The 26390-nt window shown below is 46.4% G+C and overlaps 1 protein-coding gene across 35 annotated transcripts in view; it reads left to right on the forward strand.

Annotated features, from left to right (window-relative positions):
• AOPEP (aminopeptidase O (putative)) overlaps positions 1-26390 on the forward strand; it is a 334839-nt gene that overhangs the window by 173580 nt on the left and 134869 nt on the right. For 31 of the 35 annotated variants that reach the window (XR_012002590.1, XR_012002591.1, XR_012002585.1 and 28 more), the window contains 2 exons: positions 17024-17213; positions 21455-21561. The exons of the other annotated variants lie outside the window; for them this stretch is intronic. Coding sequence is in view for 18 of the 31 variants with exons in the window: in XM_072763609.1 (XP_072619710.1) it covers positions 17024-17213; positions 21455-21561 (297 nt within the window). In the remaining 13 variants the exon portion in view is untranslated. The remainder of the gene's footprint in view (positions 1-17023; positions 17214-21454; positions 21562-26390) is intronic. 35 annotated transcript variants of the gene reach the window in all.

Consider the following 26390-nt stretch of genomic DNA (forward strand, 5'->3'; position numbering starts at 1 on the left):
TTGTGGACTGTGGAACCAAAGCTGGTCCTGCCGAGCACGTGTCCAGAGTCCAGTTTGAAGAGGAGCCCGGCCTGCATTCCAGCTCCAACACATGAGCTTTCTGTTCCAGGTCTGTTTTTTCCTCTTTCTGAGTCTTTGCTTTATCACCCAAAGGGAAAAAAATCTGCAACCCTCACAAAACTGTTGAGGTTCCATAAAAAAGAGAAAGAACAGTTGGAAGTGAAGGGCCCTTTAAAAGTATAAGGGTATTACTACTTATTAATTGAAGAATTTCTCTTTTGGGAGATCACTGATGGGAGAGTTAATTTATTAACTTACTAAAGAAAATATAAATGCATTTGTGAGTGACACCATGGTATTTTAAAATCGGGCTTATTGATTTCCGAAAGACGGGGAGAGCTGAACCTGCGGCCACGTGTGGAACATGTGGACACCTGTGCTTGGTGATTTCTGCCTAATGCTTCTCAGTTGTCCCTTAGCTGTCGCTTCAGGGTCCTCTCTGCAAAGGAGAAAGCTTAAGATCTGAGAGATCTAGTAGTCCCCAGTCCCCATGCAGTCTGGTTTCCCAGATACCAGGATTCAGGGGCTTAACCCCACACATCATCTTGTTATGGGCAAAGGTGTAGGAGAGAAGGACCTGCCTGGTTGTATGCCCCCTACACACACACACACACACACACACACACACACACACACACACACACATCCTAGCCTCTCCAGAGCTTCTTCCCAAGAGTATCAGCGGGACAGGACATTTCTCCTTTCGGCCATCCATGTACCTCCGTTGACACAACCCCACTGCAAACTGGAATACACAGTATTTTCTCCTTTGGGCCATAGACAAAGGTGCAGGCTTTGTGACAGTCTAGAGAGTGAGCTGCCCTGGACAGCCAGGGGCCAAGATGCAGTCCACAGCCTGCTCTGAGCCTCAGTTTCCTTCTTTGCTGTTTGGAAGTAGTGGTTACACCAAATGACCATTAAGTGCCTTTCTAGCTCTGAGACTCTTTGAACTCCAGATCTCTTCCTTTCCAACTTATGGAAATTATTTTCCCCACTTTTCCTGAGAGGGGAAGTATAAGACCCCAGGCCGTCTCTGATGACTGCCAAAGCGGCTGGTTTTTAATGGAAAGTCAGCTTCCTTCTCAGGTTGCTTAACATAGCAGAAGCTTCTCGAGAACAGAGAAGCCCAATGTTTCCTCCTAGCTTTTTGACGTCATTTGCCTGTGGGTGGGTTTCCATTCACCACCACCTCTCCAACCACACCAAATTTTATTGCACATATTTAAAAAACACACCTTGGTGTGGCAGGCCACCTAAAGAAGCAGTTGAGCTCAGGAGCCCTGCCACTAAGCTGTGGCCGAGAGAACTAGTTCCGGTCCAGCCGTGGACTGTGCCAACATCCCGTCTGGAGGAGTGAATTAGCCATCCTCTCCCTCCGGGCCCCCCGCCAATAAAAGTGGACTGTTCACTTTACACTATCTCATGGGGGATTTGAAGAATCAATTCTAAACACGGACTTGAAAGCACTTAGTAGTCTAAGAGAGAAAGAAGGAAGGGCTAACCTTTGTGGGGTGTTTACTGTGTACCAGGTACTAGGGTAGGCACTTGACTTGTATTCTTCATTTAACTCAGCTAAATAATCATCATATGCAAAAGTGTCCAACAGTCACTTTTTAGGCCACTGAGAACCTGAAGCTTATCAAGAAGACAGTGGACAGAAGGAGAAAAGGAGAAACCATACCTACCAGAAGACCCCGAGAAGCTAAAGGTCTTTGCCATACTTAACACCATGCATGTAGAATTTAAAAATCAAATTATGTTCATTTGCAATTTGCAAATATGAAGCATTGGAAATATATCCATTAGCACAAATATTTTGCCTTTTCGGTGCTTCCAAATGTCAGAGTTCAGTGGGATGATTGCATCTCTAGCTGCTGATAAATAACCTAGAGATGTTAATCTTATTCCAATATTTTCCTTTTTAAGTTAAAAATAATTTTGCCAACCCTCCTCTTATGTATTTAGAGGTGATTAGTGTGCTAGGTGGTAAATTCAGAAGAAGTGAACTTGGTCGCCAAAATAAGCAACGTTGCTCATGACATTATGGAGTAAAAACACACCCTCGGCTTGGTCTTGCCTGCTTTGAGGCTCCCATCGCCTGGTAACGTGAGCTGTGCTCTCAGGGAGGCGCGTGTGTGAAGATCATGCCACATGCAAACTGTGAGTCAGGTCTGTTCTCAGAAGAACTGAGGTAATGGCTATTAATATTTTATTTCATACATTACAGTGTTTGCAAAAGCAAACACTGTAGTTAAGGTTACCTGCATTGACACTCCAACATAACCCAGTTTTTCTTTATGCCAGGCTTTCTTTCCAGAGATGTGTTCAACCCAAAGGTCAGTTTGCAGAGCCTTAAATGAGAGAGAATGTGAAAACAATCGGGTACACTGTTAGAGTTACACCCTGAAGATATGACAGTCTTTATACTTAGAAAGTGATATGGTGTGTTTTCTTTTTCTATTTTATTATTTTCGTCCCATATGAAACTGGTGAAACTGGTGAGTGAACAAAAAAACCCCCCAAAACAAACAAACAAAACAAAACACACACACACACACACACACACACACACACACACACACACATAAACAGTGTAGTTGGGGGCACCTGGGTGGCTCAGTGGTTGAGCATCTGCCTTCGGCTCAGGTCATGATCCCAGGGTCCTGAGATCGAGCCCTGTATTGGGCTCCCTCTGGGGAGCCTGCTTCTCCCTCTGCCTGTGTCTCTGCTTCTCTCTTGTTGTTTCTAATGAATAAATAAATAAAATCTTTAAAAAAACAAAAAAACAAAAAACAAAACAAAACAAAACAAAAACCAAAACAATGTGGTTGGAACTCTCCTTCAGGGTTCTCTCTGTCAGCAGGAGAAAAGGCCAGATCTCACCAGAGGGAGATTTCACCCCCCAGTAAGCAGCTACAGAAGTGGCTACAGAGGATGGCAGGTCTCTGCCCTCAGGTGCCATGAGCTTCTAGCTTCAAGTGAGCCAGCAGTTTCAGGCAAGGGGGTTTCTTCCACTGGTTCTGCCATGACTGGGGTTTCATGAGTCTTGAATAAAATGTCTACCACACTTGGGTCTTCCATGAATGAACCGTGGCACACAGGCAGCTCCCACCACGTGGAGTGAATGAGCTGGCTCTCTGAGTCTTTGTGTTCTCCTATGTAGAATGGGGAGGGGTGGGTGTCTAAGATCCCTTTTGAATGGACTGTCCAGGGATTCCAGAACCAGTCTCTCACATTCCCCCGCTTCAGTGTTAGCTGACCTCCCTGACCCAGTCCATCTCTCACCCGTAAGCCAGATTCTGCCCAAGATCTGCTCTTCTTACCTCCCCCCCCAACCCCCACTGGCTAATTTCTTCTCCATTACAGTGCTCCTTACACTCATCTTTCCTCCTCACCTCCAGTCCTCCATCAAAATGAACCTGTTCTTTTTCCCAGAGCCCTTGCTGGCAGCTGGCTAAATGAATATGGCATGCATGTTCATCTTGTGGCCAGTGTCTATGAAATGGTGTGCTATCTCCCACTGGGCCCTAGGACCATATAATACCTGAATCTAATGGGGTCAGGCATCTGTGCGAGGCTGGGTGACTCAAACCACACCACCCGGTTAGGATTTCAGCTTCTCTGCTGTGTTGTCCCAGGCTTATTCTCTCTGGCTTGCAGATGCAGACATGGCCACGAGGCATGCAGCCCATCAGCTGCAGATCCATTCAGCCTGCCTCCAGTCTCCCTGCTCTGGCCATTCCTGTTTCTGCTTTTGACTTTAGGATCTGTTCCTGACCTGAGATGCCTGGCTTCACATTGAACTGGCCAAAGCCAGGCAGGCACTGATCTGGGGCACTGACCTAGGTAGGGCTCACCGCTTTCTGAAGGCAGCATAGTGTCATTTGCCCAGGACCTGTCTTCTGTGCTTTTCCACAGTGGGATGCAACAGTGTTTCTACTTCTCTGCTGCTTGAGAAGTATGGGAATGCTCCCAGATCTTGTGGCAGCTCCTGACATTTCTGCAGAGAAGAATCTTGGGTTGGGGAAGATTCTGTAGGGAAGTCTATAGGATGAGCCATATAAGATTGTCTATTCTGGGATGTTGAAAATGGTCAAATATGAGCAGTTTCCTATGGTTCATCCCAAAAGTTGAAAAGATGGAGGAGAGTCAGGGCCTTGTCCTGTTATATTTGCCTTATCAGCAGGCTGGGTTTTGCTTAGAGTGTTGAGGGTTTTGCTTAGAGTGTTAAGAATACTGACATAGGATGTTAGTATTCTGTGTCAAAGAATATTATTGTAGATGCAATTATTACTACTGCTTATGCTATTATTATGACTACTTCTACTTGAGGCCACTTTAGAAACCATTGATAGCAGCAGAGGGAACGCTAACCCACCTCCTGGGAGCCACTGCTCCCCTGGCCCCACCCCCTGTCTTCCACCTTTGGAACTAGTTTAAAACGAGCTTTCTCCTACTCCTATTCTCATCTGATTTAACAAATGTGGTTAGTTTGAGCGATAAGGGATGTTAGGTGATCAATGGCTTCCCAACAGTGTGGCTGCTACAGTTTCATTTTTGAAATGTCATGGCAATAAAAAAGCCATTTGCTAATAAAAGGTGGGATTCATTGCTGAGTGGTGTTCACATCCATGCTGTCACTGCCTCACCCAGATTTCTCAGAGCAGCCGCTGGCTCAGTGTCATAGCTGTATGATGTCATTTCAGTCATAACGTAATTTTCCAGCTGGCTAGGATGGAAAAGGGGTTTATTATAGTGGCATGTTTTCCACTGTGTCTGAAAGAAAATGAAGCAGGCGTGGATATATGGCAGTATCAGTTCTGTTTTTACAGGTGTGTCTGAAGGATACAAGGTACCTTTCACTTGTAATAGAAATGTGACTCTAAGGCAAAAGAAATTAATAATAATAATAAAAAAACTTCTCCTCGAGAGATTTAAAATATACACATAATTAGTATTGGGAACTGGCCTGGAGTACACTCAGCTGAAGGACTAGAGGAAGGCTGCCCAGTCTTTGGTCTCCTTCCTGTCCCTACCAGCGGGACTCTGGCTTCTTCTTTGCCTTGATTTTTTTCCAAGAAGAAAATGAACTCCTCCTAATATTACTTGTTTGTCTGTCTGTTTTTAACTTTTCATTGAAGTACACTATACTGCAGAAGAGTGCACAACTTAAGTGTACCACTTGTTGAATGTTCACGAACTGAATATACCTTTGTAACTAGCACCCTGATCAAGAAACAGAGTGTGAAAACAAAACAAAACAAAACAAAACAAAACAAAAAACAAACACCAAACAAACAAAAAGAAACAGAGTGTGACCAATGCCCCAGAAGACCCCTGTGCCCCCCCTTTAGTCATCTTTCACCTGATACATGAGGCCCAGTGTCCTGACTTCTAAAATCAGCAAGACTGGTGTCAAACTTCTGTCCTGCAGAGCTGTGAAATGACAGACCTGTGTTGTTTTAAGGCACTACGTTTGTGGTCATTTGTTATAGCAGCAATAGGAAACTGATACGGTGATATAGCTGGTAAATGGGAGAACCATGAGTCCAGTCTGGAGCTCTGTCCCCAAAGCCTTTGGGTTCAATGGGTTTTCAGTCTTCCCTGGGTGTAAGAAGGTAAAATAAAAGTCCAGGTGTCAGCCAGCATCAGGTTAAGCTGGGAAATAGAAAGAATATGTCTTTGAAGTACATCTACTTGACCATCCTACAGTCCCCGTGTTCAGACTGTCTCCTGTCTACAAAAATATGAGGTACCTTACTAACACTTCAGTGTGAATTCTTTTTAGTGCATTTTTTCTTCTGAAAGTATTTGCATTCTAAGAGACCCAAGGAATGGCTCTCTAATATCTGTGAGAAGGAGGGTTGCACTAGGATGCTGTAGCCGGTTCTACACCCATAAGCAATCCTGTCTTCCTGCCTGCTTCTACCATGGAATCAGATAAAGCCAAAGAGCCTCTTCCCTATGCTGCCTTACAGCTTGGGGTAACCAATGAGAAGATACCTGCTATGGGCTGTCTAGGGTACATTTTGCTTTCTTGCTGAAAGTGACAGATATTGCTCGCACAGTACCCCTTTTCTCTCACCTTTTTGTTTTATGTTGAACATGACTGTGATGCCTGGAGCTGTGGTAGCCAACTTGGGACCATGAGGTACAGGCATGAGGACTAGAGTGAATGCAGTAAGAATGGCCGTCAGAGTGGGATGATAGAAAGGCCTAGAGTTCTGATGGCATGGCTGAGTCACTGAACCAACCTTGCAACCACCATCTTCTGGGGTCTTGTTACAGGAAAGATAAGAACCTCTCCTCGTGTGTGCCAGCCTGAGTTGTCTTTGCTGTTACTTGCAGCGAAGCATAGTGCAAAAAGATCCAGCTGCCTTCCACAATACCAGAAGGCAACTGCCCAGGAACGGGCTCATGGGCACTAAGAGTTATTTAGGAGAGGAACTCCTGTGACTCTCCCCTACACTTTCAGCATGGTGTTCACATCTGAGAGAAACGGGATTTAACTATAGATATCCAGTAAACATGAAACTTGCATTTGGAGAGAAGAAAGGCAAAGACTTGGAATTTTAAATAAGAAGCTTAAAAACCAGGAGACCTGGAGAGAGAGTGAAACCTTTTATTTGTTTATTTTTTGTTTCTGGTGCGGTTTATTACCTTTTAAAGGGAAATGATGTTAAGTTCAGTACTCCTGAGAATGACCATCTGCCCCATACTTTCTGGGACCACCCTGGAAAATATGAGGTATATTGTTCCTTTTATATCCTCAAGCATGCTGCGTTAGTCTATTTGTAGAGTCAAATAAAGATTAGGGGATATGGCTATTGTTTTTAAAAGCAAAGTTATTTATAAACCCCTCACAGCCAGGTGATCCCTTATCCTTAATGGCATTTATTGATGCAGATGAGTACTTTAAAAAATTCAGAGACATTTACTTTGTAAGTGACCACTAAGAAGATCTCTGACCAGATAAAGATAACTTGAGCAGGCTAATCCTTTCAGCAAAGGTGGTGATATATATTGTGGCAGCTGAATGCTCCTTTACAGCCTCATGAGAACAATCAGCGAATTCATTCATTTAATTCATGAATTTCCCTTCTATTTACACTTTAAACAAACATGCCAGTTGTTTGCTTAGCTAACAAGCTCTGCCTTCATTATAAGCCATTAGTGACTAGTAATAATTGAAACTGTTTGGATTTCAAAAATACAATAAACCTAATTAATTCTACTCTTAGTAATATGGAATTTGTAGTGACTGACTTAAGTGAGGCTGAAGTTTGTGTCTTTGTCCTCTCCATGAAGCAAGAGTTGGCTAAACTGTTTTCTAGACACGAACAAGGTTGATAGTAGAATTTTTCATAAGAAAAACTAAATAAGGGATTAAATCCACATGCTTATAAGGAGTCAGGCAGCAAATATAAATGAGTGCATGGCAGAGTGTCCCTAGAAAGAGCACTTGGTCTTCTCTGCCCACTTCTTTCTTTTAAAGATTTTATTTATTTATTCATGAGAGACACAAAGAGAGGCAGAGACACAGGCAGAGGGAGAAGCAGGCTCCCTGTGGGGAACCCCATGTGGGACTTGATCCTAGGACCCCAGGATCATGACCTGGGCAGACGCTGAACCACTGAGACACCCAGGTGCCACTTCTCTGCCCACTTTTAATGGAGACAGGGATAGGAGAAATATTTCGCTTTTCTCTTAATCCTGACGTAAGAAAGGGGGAGAAAAAAAAACGACACAATTACAAATAAGTGGACTCAGCCGGTGGTGGGAGACAGAAAGGAGTGTGGGGAGCTGCGGTCTGAGGGCCCAGAGCCCCCTCTAAAAGGTCCACTGCTCTTCAGCTGCAGCTGCTACATGGGAATGTGGGCCCAATGTGGCCAAATCTTTCAAATTTTCAACATAATTAGAAAATCTGAATGTCAAGGTGAAATATTCCCACTTAGAAACTTTGGCAGTAGATTTTTTCTTGTTTTTTAAGTTAGTGCTACAGAGCCCCCACAATGTATATCAGTGGCTCTCAGAGTGTGGTCCTTGGACCAGCAGCATGAGCATCACCTGGGAACTCATGGAAATACAGAATCTCAAGCCTGCCCAGGCCTCCGAATCAGACTCTGGAGGTGGAGGCCCAGGGAACTGTTCTAACAAGCCCTGGGACATGACATCTACTAAAAAATTATTCATTGTTTATCTGAAATCTGAATTTAACTGGGTTTCTTATATTTATCTAGTAACCCTATCTCGAGGTGATTCTGAAACACACCGATGTTGATAAAGCAAAACACCTATGTGAGCCAGGTGGCCTGTGTTTGAATCAGCTTTGACACATACTATGGGATCTTGGACAAGCGATGTAACTTCTCTGGGGGTTACTTTACTTGTGTGTAAAATGGGGATGATAATAATATCTCCTTCATGGGATTATTAGAATTGAATGGTTTAGCGAAGGTGAAGTATATAGAACCATGGCTGCGAGAGAGTAAGCCTGTCTTAAGAGTTGACCATCATCAGGGTGCCTGGGTGGCTCAGTTGGTTACGTGATTGCCTTTGGCTCGGGTGGTGATCCCAGAGTCCTGGGATCGAGCCCCACATCAGGCTCCCTGCTCAGCGGGGAGCCTGCTTCTCCCTGTCCCTCTGCCCCTTCCCCTGCTTGTGTTCTGTTGCTCTCTCTGTCAAAGAAAGAAATTTAAAAAAAAAATTTTTTTTTTTTATATCAAATCAATCCCGAGCGTCTGGGTGGCTTAGTCGGTCAAGTATCTGCCTTCGGCTCAGATCATGATCCTAGGGTCCTGGGATCCAGCCCTAGCATTGGACTCCCTGCTTCTCTCTCTCCTGCTCCCCCTGCTTATACTCTCTCTGTGTCAAATAAGTGGAATCTTAAAAAAAAAAAAAAAAAGAATTTAGCATCATCATGATTTTGCCTTTCTTCTCCTTTTCCTCCTGCACCACTACCACCATCTGACCGACCATTAGAGAATACTTCAACTCAGCTTCCTTTCATTCTGTTAGCCCATGCCCTAGGGCAGCCCTGCTGCTTGCTCTGCGCCAAATAACCCAGTGCTCTGAAAGTCAGCTGACAGAGTGGCTGTCTGACAGGAGGGCCCTGTGCCTTCTGCACCGAGTCTGCTTCCAGGCCTCCTTGTACCCATCTGCGTGCTCTACTGTGCTCAGGCCTATCACTGTCCACACCCGCTCTCAGTAGCCCCCAGTGCCACATTGAACCATACTCCCAAAGACATCTTGAGATTTCAGAGTCCCCAGGTGCCTCTCGGCTGTAGAAGCAACTGATGACCTCCCCACATGCACCTGCACCCTCATCAGTTACAGTTCTGAGTACTGTTCAGGAAATCCCTACAATTTCTTTTTCTAGACAAGGAACATGGGATCCAAAGAGAGCTCACTCTGTATTTCAAAGGAAACCCGTAACCACACACTTCTTACTGAGGGTTGTGCAAGCTGCCTGAACGTGTTCCTTCATGAAGCAGCTCTCCAAGCTTCTGCATGGCCACAAATGACAGACTTGTACACACAGTGAAAACCAACTGGATGAGCTATTATGGTTCTCAGTTGCACCATTTTGTTGCTGTTCTGGGAATGAAGCAGAATGCATTATTTTATTAAATAAAGATTTCCCCTGTATCACAGGGGAAGCTAATTTTATTAGCTCTTTTTATGGGAACAAACATCATCATTCTGGTGGGGAGGATGGGGGGGGCGCAAGAGAGTGGAGAGAATCACATTTTGTCATCCATGTGCTCCAGTGGAGGCTGCCAACATGTTTTAATTGGTAATTACTTACCAGAAGAGTTCTCCAGATCCTGTAGAAAATGCACAGCCCTCGGCTCATAAGTAATTTCGTGATTCAGAATACATGCTCAGCTATAATAAATATTGTTCATATAGTTTTGGTGTCGTGGGTCCCAGGTGTCCGAACACCAGAGTATCCAGTAACTTTTCAAAAGTTGTCTCTTTGTTCTCATCTGTGAGACTCCACAGAGTCCTTAGGTTGAACAGGCACGCTACAATTCAGAAGGAAAGAAGTCTGAATCAAGTTGGATAATTCAAGTACTAGTTTTGCCTCTGATTCTTTAGCTTTAACACCTGAGACATCCACCTGTAGCTTTATTTAGCTTTTAAGATGAGCGTGGCCACTAGATGCCGAGCACTGTCCCCATCCTCAGGCAGGGTAGCCCGGGTCAGATGTAGCCAGTTGCCTCCACTTAGCATGGGGGGCCAAGGTCTAGACACTGTTCCCCATGGACAGCTTGCCTGGCGGTGCAGAAGGTTAGGATCCACTGCTCTGCTTTTCGATAGCTAAGCACTCTCCCAAAGACAGTCTCTGTTTTTTCAAGTCAAAAGTGGTCTCTGTGATTGCTAGAGCCAGAGGTGGTGTCTGTGTTTTGTTGCTGCCATGCTTTCATTTTTCCTGGTAGCAATAGGCCTCAGACCTAAGGCCTAAACAAAATTATGAAGCGGGCAAAAATGTTTTGGTGTCCCTGGCACCACCCCTTCTCCCTTCCTGTGCCTCACTAGGAGCCTCCTCTCTCCTCCCTGCTTTTGAGCTTTTCCCCTTCTTGAGCCCTAGTAGGATGCAGACGTCACCTCCATGTGCAGTGAAAGCATAGGCTTCTTCCCCTAGGACCACTGCTTCATACCAGAGTTGTAGCCCCTGTGCATAGGTCGGTTTGTTCGGATGTGGAGTTTTTAGAATTGCTGCCTATTTTGCCCCATTGTTTTCTACTTCCCTGTTGTGGTTCCTGTTGCCCTATATCCTTATCATTCTCTAAACTACTTCCTTCATCTTGTTATACAATTCCCATCTTGTTGTCTACTTCCTCCTTCCTTTTGTTACCCACTTTCTTCATTTTATCATTTTATCAGTTTCCCAGCTCTCCATGTCCCCTTCCCCCTCTCCTTGTCTCCTTCCCCTTCTTGTCTTTCTCCCCATTTCCTTGTCTATTTCCCCCTCTCCTTGTCTCTCTCCCTGTTTCCTTATCTATTTCCCTTTCTCCTTGTCTATTTCCTTATCTCTTTGCTTACTTCCCTCATCTTTCTATCCACTTCCCTTATTTCCCACATTGCTCATTTTATTATGTTCTTGGTTCCTATAAACCTTTGAGTTTGTGATCTGCTTTAAACCATCTCTTCTTGAAAAACAAAAATCAGAACACCATTTAGGGCAGTGAAAGTACTGTGTGCTGTGTGATACTGTAATTCATACATTTGTCCAAGCCCCTAGAATATACCACACCAACAGTGAACCCTAATGTAAACTATAGACTGTGATAATGATGCATCAATGGAGGTCCATCAATTGCAATAACAAATGCACCATTTTGGTGGGGGATGTCGATAGTAGGAAAGGTTAGATATGTGTGGGTGGAGGGGGTGTAGAGGAACTCTCTACCCTCTCCTCAGTTTTGCTGTGAACCTAAGACTGCTTTAAAAAAATACTGTTTTTTTAGGAAAAAGAAATGTCAAGCTTTAGCAAAAATGAGTGTGAGATAAAGCCTGGGGAGAGTCTGGTGTGTTGCTCTTCCTGGGACCTTCTTACTCCAAGGGACTGACCTATGTACCTTTGCACTTGCTTGTCTAAGCATCCCCTTGCAGTGGTCCATGAGGCACTCCTGGCATAGGGCAGGGTTAGGAGGAATGAGGGGTTCACATTCAGGAATTCATGTACTTTGGGGACTTCAGAAATGGAGTAGTGATGTTTTCCATGCTTTGTCCTCAATCCTTTCCATCCTTACCCTCCCCACAAGAAAGAGGCTGATGTTCTGCTGACCAAGAGGTCTGGTAACCCTGAACCAGTTCTGGATGTGATAGATTTAGGGAACAGAGGTCCCAGGGCATGGCTGGTGGCTTCCCTTGAGTGGACTCTGAAGATGGAGCCCTGACAAGGGCATCATTGTGCCACAGGGCTTGAGGTGGCACAGGGATGGGAGCCCAGAAGTTATAGGTCTATACCCAATGACCCCCGGAGAGTGGGTCGGAGTAAGTCTTCAGTGTCAAGATGGTATGAATAGAAATACTCCATTACCTTCCAGCTATGTGACCTTGAGCTAGTCACTGTACCTTTCTCTACTTCACTTTTAGAATCTATAAAATTGGGGTAATAATAAAATCTATGTCCTGAGGTCATGAGGTAGGTCAAATGAGACAATGTATATAACATTACAGTGCCTAGCACACAGCAGACACTAAAGCAAAGGAGTCTAGAAGGAAGATGTGTTTTTGGTAGAAGTCTTTGGGATGTGGCCCTGGGCATTCTCTTAGTCACTGTTGGCAGTTTCGGCCAAAATCCATTTAGATAAATGACTAGATGTTTTACTGCCTATTTGCCATTCAGAATTTTTACCGGAAAACTTATACTAACCCAGCCTTTTCTCTCAAACCTAGATCCCAGTGTTGACCAGATGTAGTAAGTTTTCTTCAAGTTTTTAGAACTGGTTTCTACCTCAAGCTCCTCAAAGCATATCCCCAAAAGAACATCCCCTCGTCTGCTATGACACCAGTTTACAGACTACCCTGTGTGGCCACTGGGATGACAGATGGGCAAATGGAATGTAACTAGTTCCTCCTGAGCAGTCTCAGAGCCAGATGGGAGCAGGGACCCATCCAGGTCATCTGGACCACCCCTTTGCCACACATGCATCCCCTGCATTAGACTGCATGCAAGAGAGGGAAATACAAAATTTCATTGCGGAGAAGAGGGGTCCCAGGTTGAGCATTTTGGTTTTGTAGACACATTGGTTGAAGTGTTTGGCATGTATCACATCACATCTTAAGAATGAAAGAGCAAACACATTCTGAATCTTAGGGAGTGGTACCTAAGAGTTGTCCTCCATTGAAGATTGCCTCAGGCTACTATGAGTCTACTTTTAGTTGTCCAAATTAAATTAGCAAGTAATTAAGTCATGCAAGCAAAGGTTGCTTTCATGTGATATGAGGCCCTTAAAACAATCTAGTTTGACTTTGGAGGGAGAGGAGCCTCTGTCTCTCTCTTTCCTGGCTCTTCCTTCCTCTCCATAATGGGATGTCGGGGTCCATACGCTGTTAAGATTGTGAAAAACTTTGAATCACCAAGAAGTTCAAGCTTGAGGAGTCTAAGTGCGTTTCCTAGATGCACTTCCCGAGGATCTTTATAAAAAGTGAATCTGCTCCCTCCAGGGATTGGGATCAGCTCCAGTATAGTGGGAGGAGTGGCCTGGGGTTCTCCTTGTCCTTAACCAAAAGCTATTTCCTGCCCTCCTGGTCCCTCCCCCACTACCCCAGCCTGCTCTGAGGCAGCAGCATAGAGCTGCCGCTGTAAGTGCAGTACCTCTCCCTGGGCAGCAAGATGGACCACGCTGGTCACGTCTCCCTGGACAAAGATGAAATAAATCACAGAACAGCCCCTGCTTAAGATCTGATGAAATTCTCCATTTCCGCTCTAAATTGAATTCCTCCTGAAGGATTGGAGCGGCTCTTGAGAGTAATGAAGGCACTCCTTCCTCCTCTGCTAGAAGCATGTTTTAAATTAACAGACACAGCCTTCTGATCTGGGTGGGGAGGTAGCTTTTAGGAACAGTCTTGAGATGCTGTTTTCAGGCCAGAAATGATATTTTTAATCTCAAGGGGGCAAGGCAGCAGACATGCAACACCATGTGGCCTCCTCTGAAGGGAGCAGCCCCGCTGGTGGTCTCCTGGGAAAGAATGAGAACACGTGTCCCGCCCTTGCTCTTTGCTGCCCTCCTGCTCAGCCCACTGTCCTCCTCCACCACTTGTGGCGAAAGAGAAATTTATGATAGAGAATCAGAACCAGTGGGCTTGTGCTTTCTGAGAGTTGAAAGTATTACTTTCTCATCCATCTCTTCTTTGGGAAAAGCGATAAATTCTGTGAATTAAAAAACAAACCATCCCAAAACTGTATTTAGGATGAAGGCATCATTGAAGTGATTATCTTCCATCCTCTGCCATGATGAATTGATAACTTGGCATTTGTAGAGGCAGCTGACACAGACCCTTTCAGGGGAAAACAAGAAAACCTGTTTTCAAATGGGCCTTGTCAGAGTGAAGACGGATGACCTGCTGGCTGATTAGAACCATGAATAAGGCTCTGAGAACGTGGGAATGTGTGAGGAACCCAGGGGTGAAACTTATAAATCAAGGTTAAGGTAGAAGTAGAAAATTCTAAACATCCATTCTATAATAAAGGTGGGCAGGAAGTAGATTATCTGTTGGTAAAGGAGTATTTAATATTACTCCTTGAAGTGAGCTTAAGAGCATTAGACTTTTCCCCCACTCCCTTTTGAAAAAAGAAAAAACACAACAATGTAAAAAATCCTACTTGACACGAGGAATTCTGACATTTAGGGTCGAAAGGAGAGGAGGAAAGTCTCCTTAAAAGTAAATGCTATTGCTTCGTGTGTGTCAGAATTTTCTTAACAGCCCTTGAGAAAGGTTATCAAAACCTGACTCCATGTTTTTAATTTAGCTTTAAGAAGGAGGCCATTTCCTTCATAGGGAAATACGACCCCAGAGTAGCCCACAGGTAAAACCCAACCTCAGAGGGCGGACTCCATCCACTACAAGAGGATTTCCTACTTCTCAACTGGAAAATTGCTTTTCAGGGAGAAGGTCATGTTGTCCACAGATAATAGGGTCACTTATATCAAGTGAAACGCCTTTCCTTCTGACCCAGGGGGACGTTTAGACTTTGATCTTTCTCAGAAGACAGTAGGAAGTACATTTATTCCTGGCGAGGCAGAAGGGACTGGGGATGGCAAGTGGGAGTGTGGGATTCCAGCAGTGCCAGCGTGGGTCCTGAGCCCAGCAGGGATGCACTGGGGCCGGGCCTGGGGGAGTCCTGGCAGGTGGGGAAGGAGGTCTGGTGGAGACAACAAAGGCCATCGGAGGGAAAAGATTAAAGGGCAGGAAAAGGCACAGCTGCCCCCCAGCCCCCACGCAGCTGCTTTGGTGCATTCCTTCAGGCTCTCTAGACTTTGATATTTGCACCAGCGGGCCTTGGCTGGGCTTCTACCTCGGGACCGAGCAGCAAGTGGTCACCGTGGACAGAGCAGGCTTTTTCTCCATGGCCAGTCTGGCTGGGATTTCAGTCCTCCGCTTGTGGAGCCTTCCTGGGTGGATTGGACAGACGGCTGTCCTGTCCTCGCTGCTACGTGCGGACCGTCCGTGTCTCTGGCCACAGACCCATCCAACACAGGCTCGCCTCGGAGCCTGTTTACAAGGCCTGCAGTTACTTCTGTTTTGTTTTAGCGAAAAAGGTGAAGCGCTGCCAGCAGTATGTCTGGAATGTTATTTACTTGGTACATTTCTGTGGCTTTCCTTTGTGGGGCTGCACATGCCAGAGCAAGGGGTCATTTACTCCGAAAATGCCAGGTTTCACAGTTTGTCTTCTCCACGGGAAGACTTTCTCAGTAAGAAGGTTAGCTCCTGGGCCTCTCAGTTCCTTCCTTCCTTCCTTCCTTCCTTCCTTCCTTCCTTCCTTCCTTCCTTCCTTCCTTCCTTCCTCCGCCCTCCCTCCCGTCAATCCTCCCTCTCTGGTCTTCCCCTCTTTCCTGCCTCTTTTTGTTTTCTGAACCAGTGTGCTGAGCCCCCCCCCCCCCCCCCCTGGATGCCCCAAGTGCACTTTCAATTCCTGGGCTTTCTGGTGGACTCCGCCGAGGGCCTGGCAGACACTTTTCGTTTGCGTGCCTGCCCTGTTATTATTTCACATGAAAGCTGTCTATTTTGGCACACATGGCTCCTGCGATTTGAGTTGAGCTCTGAGAGCTGAACGGGCGATGTTGTGCAAGGAAAGTACAGGTGGGGTTTTCTCTCCTGGTGGCCGTGGGGGCGGAGGACAGATCTGCTGCGTGCAGTCTTGGCTTGTGCAGAGCCGACAGGATAGCAAACAAATGGCTTTTAAAGGAAGGAACCAGTGTGTACGGTTTCTTAATTTGGGAGGTTTCACAACTGTTCTTGTTCAGTTGATGGAGGAGAGGTTTTGGGGGGTGTTTTTGTTTTTTGTTTTTCGGTTTTTCTGTTGTTGTTGTTTTTGTTTTGAGAGCAAATTCTTCATTAATAAAACTGCAGACAAGTCCTGCATAAATGAGCAATGCAGAAGGTGGAAGCGCGGGAGGTTTTCCATCCGCCTCTTCTTTTTTCAGCCTCCCTTCCTCCCATTTCATCCATGCAGTACTAATCATGGTATTTGGGGTTTTAAAACAAGGTATAGAAAATGAGATTAGATAAATCTCCCCAGCTGGTGCCAGCCCTGGGCCGTTTGCACACCTGGGTGAGTACTCCTCCCCACCCCCTACCCCCTGCCTCATTTTGTTATGTCATGTGAGTGTATAAGCACCTACAGAGAGGAGATGATACCTTTGAAAAGCTTTGTCTTCCAGAGACTTGGCCTTTATCTGAGTCTCTGGGAAACCTCACCCATCCCCGGCACCTGTTAGTGTGTTAACTCCGTAGCCAGCCCCAGTCTGAAATGGAAAATTTTGGTCCCATTCTTCTTGGCTTTTCCTGTCTTTCTGCATGACTTCTCAATTTGTGTGTAAGCTCCTCGGATTTTGGGCTGAAGGGGCTTCTTTGATCCTCTCTTGACAGCATGGGCTTCACATTCTCACACCTGCTCTTCTTTTACAGTCCAGATTTCAGAGTAAATGCTTCCATCGCCTTGTCATTTCTTTGGTTTAAAACTTTGGTGCAGGTTACTCATTATAGGTAATAGCTGTTGGATGACGGAGACAACTGCTTGGCACAAATGGCTACCTGAACCGCTGCCAGAAATGTAAACCGCCACTTTATTTATTTCTGAAAGCATCTAAGCTGCAAGCCTACCGGTCATGATCTAGCATGCACATGATAATAACAGGCTCACCAGGCTGAGAAAGCCGCCCCATGGGGCAGCCTCAAGGGCAGGTTCTAACAAGCCTCTGTGTGTTTTCTCCCCCATTATCCACAGCCCACACATCATCTTCCTCTCTCAGAGCGTCTTGATAGGAATGAACCATCTCTGTGGGACCCGGCTCTGCCATGAAATCGCTCACGCCTGGTTTGGCCTAGCCATTGGGGCCCGGGACTGGACGGAGGAGTGGCTGAGTGAAGGGTTTGCCACTCACTTGGAAGACGTGTTCTGGGCCAAAGCGCAGCAGGTAGGTTTATAGTAACCCTAAGCATTTCCCAACCTGGGGTCAGGTTCAATTTGTAGGCATCTGTTCATTCCACGGATATGGAGAGGGCCTATCGTGTGGTAGGACTGTGCGGTCTGCTAAAGAGATTGCTGATTCAAGGAGAGCCCTGGGCACATCTCACTGTAGGGACAGGATTGAGGATAGAGGAGCAGGCAAACACATCCATAACGTGTCAGGTGGTGAGCGCCATGAAGGCAGGTGAACCAGCCAGACAGTGGTGGGGAGACTCAGTTTTAGGAGGCACCGAGAGGAGGCAGCTCTGAGGGTGGTGGACATTTGCACAAAGACTGGGAAAGAAGGGTGTGTGGTGGCACCAACTATGCTCAGTTTTATTTTTTTATTGATCAGATGAAAATTTAAATCAGGAGGCATAATCTCAAGATGTCTGCTGGCAAGTCATGAAGAATAAAGCGGCCAGTGCCGTAGGTTAGGGAGTGCTGAGGACTTAGACAAAGTGGCAGCCTCCCCTCAGCCCAGACCAATTGTGGTGGTGTCAGTGGGATGGCTCCATGGAGCCTGGACTCCACCTGTTTAAAGGAAGTTGTAAATATGGATATTTATGTGAAATTTAGTAATTTAAAAAATATTATGCCAACTCAACATACCCAGGGGTGCGGGCAACACTTTCCCAGTTACAACCTCTATTTTAAAGAACTGACTGTCGGTTCTGATGAGGATATGGCAGCTAAACTGCCTCCTGCTTATTTTTCAGTTCCTATTATTTGGTCACTCTTTTCCCTGCCATACCCACCCCTTATGCACTGGACTAGTTAACATTTTCTGAAATCCTCAGGTTTGTGCATACCTGTATGATTTTGTTCAAATTCCTTGTGCCTGTTGCAATCCTGTTTATTTTTCACTAACCAGCTTGAGGTCACCTTTTCTGGATAGCCCAGACTGACCCTTCCACTCACAGCACTTGCTCTTCTAGAAGCTTTGAACTCCCACAGTATTTGGTACTTAACTCTTTTCCCTCACTTTTTTCTTCTTCTATCCTCACAACTAGACTATGACCTCTTTCCAAGTGGAGCTGCTTCTTATTCAGCTTCCCACTCCCCCTGCACTTTGGCCAGCAGTGTGTGCATCTGTGTCCTCTGCCACACGGTGGAGAGAGGCCACTGGCAGATTTGGGCAAAGTGGAGGGGTTTGGAGTCAGACCAGGCAGGGAATCCCAGCCCTGCTGTTCACCAGCTCTGTAAATACGTAGGTTACATGGCCTCTCTGACCCTCAGGTTCCTCATTCGGAAAATGTGCCTAAGAATGTATAAGGTGGCACGGTGAATGGGATAATTCTGAATGACACATGGAGCTCATACGGGAAATGTCCGTTCTCCTTTTCTGTTCTTTCTCTTTATATTTCCCACCACCCGCCTGACCCACAGTAGGCATTCAGCAAGGTTAAATAGGCCAATATCATCATCCCTTCTCTGGGGCGCTTCAGCCCTGAGACAATCAGATTTGTGCTGTTCTTGGTAATCATGAGTATATTTCAGGCATCTAATGATGATCTCTCTGGCCTTTATCCCTGGATCCCTGGAAAGCACTCCACCATTGCCTTGGCCCCTGCCCATACTTCCAGAGGGTCAATCCTGAGTCTCATTGCTTGGGTCCTGCCTCTTACTGCCCTGAATATGTCCTTCTCCACTGATAGACATGAAGCCAATCTGGCCTCATGCCACAGCTGCATGCCTTCTGTGTGTCTATTCTGTGCTTGACCTGTAGGGATAAAAGGACAAGTAAGACACAGCCCTGCTCTGAAAGAGGTCATAGTTTAACTGTGAAGATAAGAAAAGCATACACACACACCAAAAAAAAAAAAAAAAAAAAAGAAAGAAAGAAAGAAAGAAAAGAAAAGAAAAGCATACACAGTAAAAGGAAGAAGAAAATATGTTAGAAGAGAGAGGTAAACACCAAGTATTGGGCAGCCCGGGTGGCTCAGCGGTTTAGCGCCGCCTTCAGCCTAGGGTGTGGTCCTGGAAACCCAGGATGGAGTCCCACGTCAGGCTCCTTGCATGGAGCCTGCTTCTCCCTCTGCCTGTGTCTGTTCCTCTCTCCCTCTCTGTGTTTGTCTCTCATGAATAAATGAATAATGTCTAAAAAAACAAAAACAAAACACCAAATATTGTATGAGTTCAAAGGTGGAAGAGGTCAGGCCTGAGCTGGTCCAGAAATCTTGAAGAAGGTGACTTCTGACATGAGCCTCAAAGAGAAAGTAGGAGTTGAGGTTTCTCTATTCTTCTTTCCCCTTAACCTGACATAGGGGACAACCCACCTCATCATCCTCTAGGGTATAGGCAGTATCTCTTCAATATGTGAAAACATTTTGGTCTGAAGCAAAGCAGCCATTCTGGGCTCCAGCTCAAAGCTCGGAAATACCTCCAGAGTACATGGATTATTCAAGCCCCTTCCTTGAAGGGTGGGACTGAGCTGCTCATGGTCCCTGATGAGTGTCTGCAGCAGACTTTCCAAGCAAGAGAGGAGGGCTCTTCAGGACAGGGAAGCGTGGGCTGGCTCATGGGGCTCTCCTGGTTAGCAGCGGATGCCTCCAGGGAAGAGGCGATGAGGCATGTCAGCCACTGGGCTGCCCAGAAGACTGGGCTCTGCAGCACTAAACATTAGCAAGCAGAGTGGGGCGGGCAGGGGTGGGTGGGTGGGGGATACCACTGAACGAGGAGATAGAAGGTGGCATTCCTCTTGGCGTGGCATTCACCAGGGAGAAGGGAATTGGGTTAGTTGCAAGGTTGCCTCATATAACTCGTCATTGACCTGGATAAAGTCTAGCTTCCTTCACAGATGTCTTAGCTCAGGCTGCCGTAACACGATACCACAGACAGGAGGGCTTGAACAACCCTCGTTTTCTCACAGTTGTGGAGGCTGAAAGCCTAAGAACAGGGTGCCGGCAGGCTTGGATTCTGGTGAGACTTTTCTTCTGTGGCTTGGTGATGGCCACCTCCTCACTCTGTGCTCCCATGGCTTTTCCTCTGTGCACATGTAGAGAGCGAGCTCTGGTGTCTCTTCCTTTTCTTGTGAGGATACCAGTCCTATTAGACCAGGGCCTACCCTAATAACCCTGTCAATCCTAATCCTTAAAGGTCCTATCTCTAAATATAGTCACATTGGGGGGTTAGGGCTTCACCATGTAAATTTTTGGTCCCTAGCAACAGAGTACACAGGACCTGTGGATCATCTGGTCTCTGCTGGCTACCTGGCACCTCTGTCTCTCCCTAGATAATAGTGTGCTCCTGGCCTGACTACATCCCTAACCGTTCTCTAAACACATCACACTCTTCCCAGGCCCCGTGAACCTTGCACAGGCTTTTCCTCTTCCTGAAATTTCTCCCCCGAGGCTGGCTCCTGCTTTCCTGGGCACCTGTGCAGGTCCCACCACCTCCTCAGGGAAGCCTTTGTACTCACCTGGCTGGCCAGAGGGCACCTCAGTTCTTCCCTCACTGTATCATCACTGCACTCTGATGGCTGGTGTTCTCAGTCTTCCTGAACTCCTCAGGGTATGAGCTGTGTCCATAATGTACCCAGAGCCTGGTAGAGACTCAGTAAATATCTGTTGAATGAACTGTTAAGGATCTTTAATTTCCAGAAGTGCCTGTCATTACTAACAGTTCCCTCCCAGGTGGATGTCCTGCCGCCCTTCCTTGCAGAGACTTTAGCCATGGGGCCTCATGAGCCCAGTGACAGCAGACGATTCTCACCAGCAGGGCAGGGTGTGATGGTGTTCCCCTCCCCCAGAATGAGTACACTCTGGTTATGTGCAAACAGAATCATCTGGGCTGCATTAGCAGGCTCCTTAACAAAACTGAGGGCTGGGAAAAGTAGGAGGTAAATGGAGGGGACCTTCCCCACCTTGTGCAGAAAAGACAAAGCAGGAAAGGGCTGGATGGAATCAGAGTGGAAATATGGGAATTCTGCTCTGTCTGGGTCAGGGGCGTGTGCGGGGTGGGTTCCCAACAGCCGGGCCCAGCTCCATCACCAGCAGGAGAGTGAGCCACTGTGGCTTCATCTGAGGACCTCCCAGACCCCTTTGGCTTACTGACTTTTCTGATGGGATGCAAGGCCCAGCAGGGAGGCCATCTGTACCATCACCCTGCAACTGAGCAAGCTGCTCTATCGGGTGGCTGTGACCTCGCACGAGGACAACAGTGACTGTGTTTTGTGCACATGTGTTTGTGTGTCTGTGGCCCAAACAGCTGGCCCCCCACGAGGCGTGGGAACAGCAGGAGCTGAAGGCTGATCTGCGCTGGCGTTGCCTCCAGGATGAGGTGCGGAACTACCCCGAGGAGATGCAGGTGTTGAGGTAAAGTGCTGTGTGATCTCTTTACCTTCTCATCCTCTGCCTTCCCCTCCAAGATGCATCCTGGCAATCTATTAAATCAGCTGTTTCCTTTTTAAATCAAATTAGGTTAGGTCACTCATCCTCCCAGGGATGTGGTTCTTATGTTTTAAATTTTTTGGGGTGTGGGTTTAGATTTGCCTTCTGACATTTTCCTGGTATCTCTTGTTCAGGAAAAAACAAACACAAGGCCATTTATTTCCAGGAGCAAATTCTTTGTTTGAAGTTCGAATAGTCACTCTGTGTGGTGGCTGAGGACTTGGACAAGGTTGGGGTTTGGTAGCCTGACAGACAGTAACCCTTTAAAGCTAAAAGAAAAAACAAAAAAAAAACAAACCTTTAGGAAAATATTGAGTCCTAAGTGTTTAGTAGTAACAGATGTTGGTGTCAATGGGGCCTTTTGTTTTGGGTCATCCTAGCAGGAGGCCACTCCTGTGCCTGGGGAAGATTGCACTCCTAGCTCCTGTGTTTGCTTTCCAAAGTGTGTTTCCTGGTAGGATTGCTTCTTGCTATCTTTCTGTTTTTGCCCCTCTCTACTTTGCTCATTTTATTTATTTCTCTAAATAGTTGTTTATCTGAAACCCCAAGCCTTGGCCCCAGGAATACTGTGATTGCTATGACAACAGAAGCCCCTTCTCCACTACAGCCAAGTGTGTGGAATATGCAGTCAGACAGGTGGGAAGACAGCCATCCAGCAGTCGCTCCCCATTTTAGACTACAACCCTGAAGGCCAGTTTACCTTTGGGGTAGAAGCGGTTCAGTTGTTTTTAAATAAGCATCCCCACTCCACAGTGGTTGCCTACTGAGGCCAAAGTCTGAGGGAAATGCACCAAGCCCAGCCCGACCCCAAGGAGGCTGGCTGGTGCTTTTGTACAGCCTACTGCTTGGGGTGTAGCCATTCTTCTTCCCACGAAGAAATGTCCCTCCCCACACCCCCAGGGGCTTGCATACAAACCTCTGCAGTCCTCTGACTCATCCATTATTTAGGAAAGCTAGATCCAGAGCCAGGAGCCCCACTCTCCCCACTCATTCCCCACCCAGCACCATAGTTTGCACACCTCTGCACTCAACCAGTGGGATGGCTGTACCTGTGACCCATGTGGATGGGGTCCATGCTCTCACACAGCTTCCACTTAGCAGGACCCCGTTGCATTCATGGCTAGTTTTAGATGGTGAGAAGTGGCACAATCCGGAAGGTGACTCAAAGGCCCTGAGGCAGGAAAGGGCTTGGCCTGCTGGTGCTTGAGGAACAGAAAGGAGGGTCAGATGCGCAGAGAGAGGCAGGCAGGAGTCACCCCAGCTGGCCTTATGCCACAGTGCAATGCAAGGTGCTCCAGGGCCTGCAGCAGGGATCCTGATAGGTCTTGTGTTTTCAGTGCTACTCTGGCCACTAGGGGATGGACTGCAGGCTGCAGCAGGATGGGAAGGTAGAGGTTTAGAACCTGGCAATCACCCATGTAAGAGGTCCTGGCGGTGGTGGTGGCAGATGCAGGGAGCAGATCCATCAGAGACATGTTTGGGTGACGGAGCTGGCGGGTCTTTGGTCATTGAGTGTAGAGAAGAGAGAAATGAGAGTGTCCAGAATAACTCTAGGCTTTTGACTTGAGCAGCTCATTAGATGGTGAGGCCATTTGGTGAAACAGCCAAGACATTGGAAAGAAAAGTAAAAATCCCAGTTTTGTATGCATTAAGTTTGGGATGCCAAATAGACACTCAACACTGAGAACTTAGTGAGGTCTGCAAGTCAGCACCACACCGGAGAGATGGAAACAGTCCATAAATTCTTAAAATTCTGAGCACATTGAAATCACCAGGGAGAGAGGGAAGAGAGGGAAGAGGTGGAAGGAAGGTGGGGAGCCAGCGGAGGAGCTGGGCATCTGGGCATAATGATGAATATTAGTTGGTGAAATGTGCTTCCAGTTTATAAGCAGGCCAGCCGCACATGGGGAAGTCAGTACGCACGTGAGGAGAGCCTTCTCTCTGGACTTGGTGGAGCTATGATCAGCCCAGCCTCTGATGGCCAAGACCTTTGACTATGTGTATAGTGCCGGGAGAAGAAGAAATACACTATTTTTAGACCCTTGTGCTGGAAAGCTTATTATGGCATTTGTTTTTCTTTTTCTTAGTATTCAGAAATTGTGTTTGGCTAAATTTAGGCTAACCATGAGATGACTGCATTTGAAAGATTTGTTGCACATCAGTATGGAAATTTGTTATCAGATGCACTTACAATGAAGAGGAAATGTCTCTGAACCTGCCCTGAATTATATAGTCTAGGTTTACTTTATCCCATCCTTTAGAATTCTCCCTTAAATGGGCACAGAGAACCTAGAAATTACTAAAAGTGGAAACAAATTGGAGTTATAAAAATTTGTTCTCAGATTTTATTTGTTTTATATGCAAGTAAGACCTTGGGAAAGAAGTCACTTAAACCAAGGCAGTAATAAAAAATGCTATCTTTTTTTCCCCTCTCCTTCAAGATAGCCCATGGTCTTGAAATGATGGACCAAGAACAATTTGGAAGTCTTGGTTTGTGTCTTGATATGTTCCTAGTTCCTTGGAATGGACAGACGAAATGGAAACTCCTCTTACTCATCTTTGCAGCAGTTTTCAATATGGTTGACCACTCCATCCTTCTAAAAACACTCTCCTCTTTTGGCTTCTGTGTGCCACACTCTCCTTGATTCCTTCTGCTCTGCTGCCAATCCTTCCCCACCTCTCCTGCTGGCTATTCAGCATCTTTATGACTTAGATGACTCACAGCTCAGAAAGAGGGATTAAAGTGTCCTGCATCATACAGCTGATAAAGAGCAGAACACAGATGGAAATCCAGGGTTGGAAACGACCTTCTTTTCCCCACATACTCTCTCTGCCTTCAAGGAACTCAATATAGCATTTAGTTGCATTAAAACAACAAAACCAAACCAAAAAGCCATGGCAGGTATCTTGAACTGTAGAAGGACATGAAGGTCATGGTTAGAAAGAAGTATCTTTAGACCGTGTAATCTTTGTCTTTATACACACGAGTGCATGTGTCTGAATTATAGCTATCACGAAAAAAGAAAACTCAACATTGTGTTGATTATAGATATTGGAGTATTAACAAAGTGAGAAGAGAAAAACTAAATAGTGTTTGGTTCTGGCTTGCTAATTTTAGTAATTTACAATAACTGTTTTCTGATTGTATCTCCCATACATCTAGTGTTAAACATGGCTCTCATCGGCTGTGTCCTGGATTGACTTGGTTGTAAGATTCATTTGATTACAACAGTTCCTGTATTTTCCTTTTCTGCCTTCCCTGCCTGGGAGGCCTGTAATGTGGCTGCAGGCTCTTGAGGCATGCCAATTTGCTCATAGTTTCAAAAGGTTAGGGGTCGTATTACTGACTCCACGCCTTTTCTCATTTGTTCATTATTGAAGATGCTTTTCCCACAGACGAGACCCCAGTGGCCCTCCCCAGACTCTCCCTCACCTGTCCGCCGACTCTGGGCACAACTGTGTGCCAGGAGAAGCTGATCTTATTACTGTCTCATTCTGCTTGGCCGCCACCACTTCCCTTTCTGTCTTTCGCAGCCCCAGCCCACCCTTGACCTTGTAGCAGTCAAGACTTTTGCTGCTGAAGATACCAAGGGCCTTCTGTAGGCTCCCTTGCTTCTGGTCCCTGGGCCCTGCTGGATTCCCACATTTTCTCTCTAAAGTGCTTTACTCTGTTACCATACTCTGACGGTCCGGGGATAGAAGAGCTATGACGGGGTCAGGAGAAATTGCTGTTGGTTTTTATTGTTTGTGATTTATTATCACTTCCCCTCTTTTCTGGATTCATTGTTAAAGTCAAGCTCATGCTGAGAGAAACATGAAAATACATCATGTTGAGGAGGTGCTGACAGGCCTAGAATCTGTGTGGCTCTTTCTCCTAGCTGCTGCCCCCACAGACAATATGATTCCGGAGAAATATGGATTATCTTGTCCTTCCTTCTGCATAAATGCCTCATTCTCTGGTCACAGAGACATCCCATAGTAATCGAGGGGAGCCCCAAGTATGCAAGTCTCCTCTGGAGATGGAGCCAAGATGAAATGCATGTGCTGCAGGCTCTGTGAGTCTGCACGATGCCTAAGCTGCATGTTCCATTTGAAACGATGAGACTTTTGAGATTAGTCTAAGTGTGTACCTCCGGTATACACGAAGCTTTCACCTCTGACGGTTTTCTCAAAATTTTAATTTCTGATCCTTGAAGAACATAGCAGTATTTTCCCACCCACATGTGGGGACTCATCCACTCACTGCCACCCAAACCTGCCTTGTGGTCAAGCCCCCCTCCTCTGAGAGTCTCTTATCACTGTCACACACCCACCTCCGCCACCCCTCCATCCTGGGGCCTCAGACTCAATGCACTCACTTCAGGCACCGCCAGCCCTGCAGGCTGCGAACCAAGACCTTCCCTCTCCCCTGGGTAGCTCCCTTCCCCGTGGCCTTTGGTGTTGGTTCCAGACCTTGCTCCTCCTCACTCTCCCTGCCTCCTCTTGCCTCCTGTCCCCCAGGGAAAACTAAGTCCATTAACATGTTCTTCCTTCAGTTCTATAAACGCATCAACATCCACATCTCCCTGGCCTCTCGGAGGCCCAAGAGCCCACTGTCAGTTTCAGTACAGCTCAAGACATGTTTCTAATTCCAGAGGTGGCAATAACGACGTGTGTGCATTGACGCAAATCTAGAACTTACATGTGTCTAAGTGAGCTTTAGATCCTCTGCCCATTGAAGAGGAAGGAAGGGGAGGATCCATATATGAGGGGAG

This window comes from Vulpes vulpes, chromosome 1, assembly GCF_048418805.1.
Source record: "Vulpes vulpes isolate BD-2025 chromosome 1, VulVul3, whole genome shotgun sequence".
Taxonomy (NCBI): Eukaryota; Metazoa; Chordata; class Mammalia; order Carnivora; family Canidae; genus Vulpes; species Vulpes vulpes.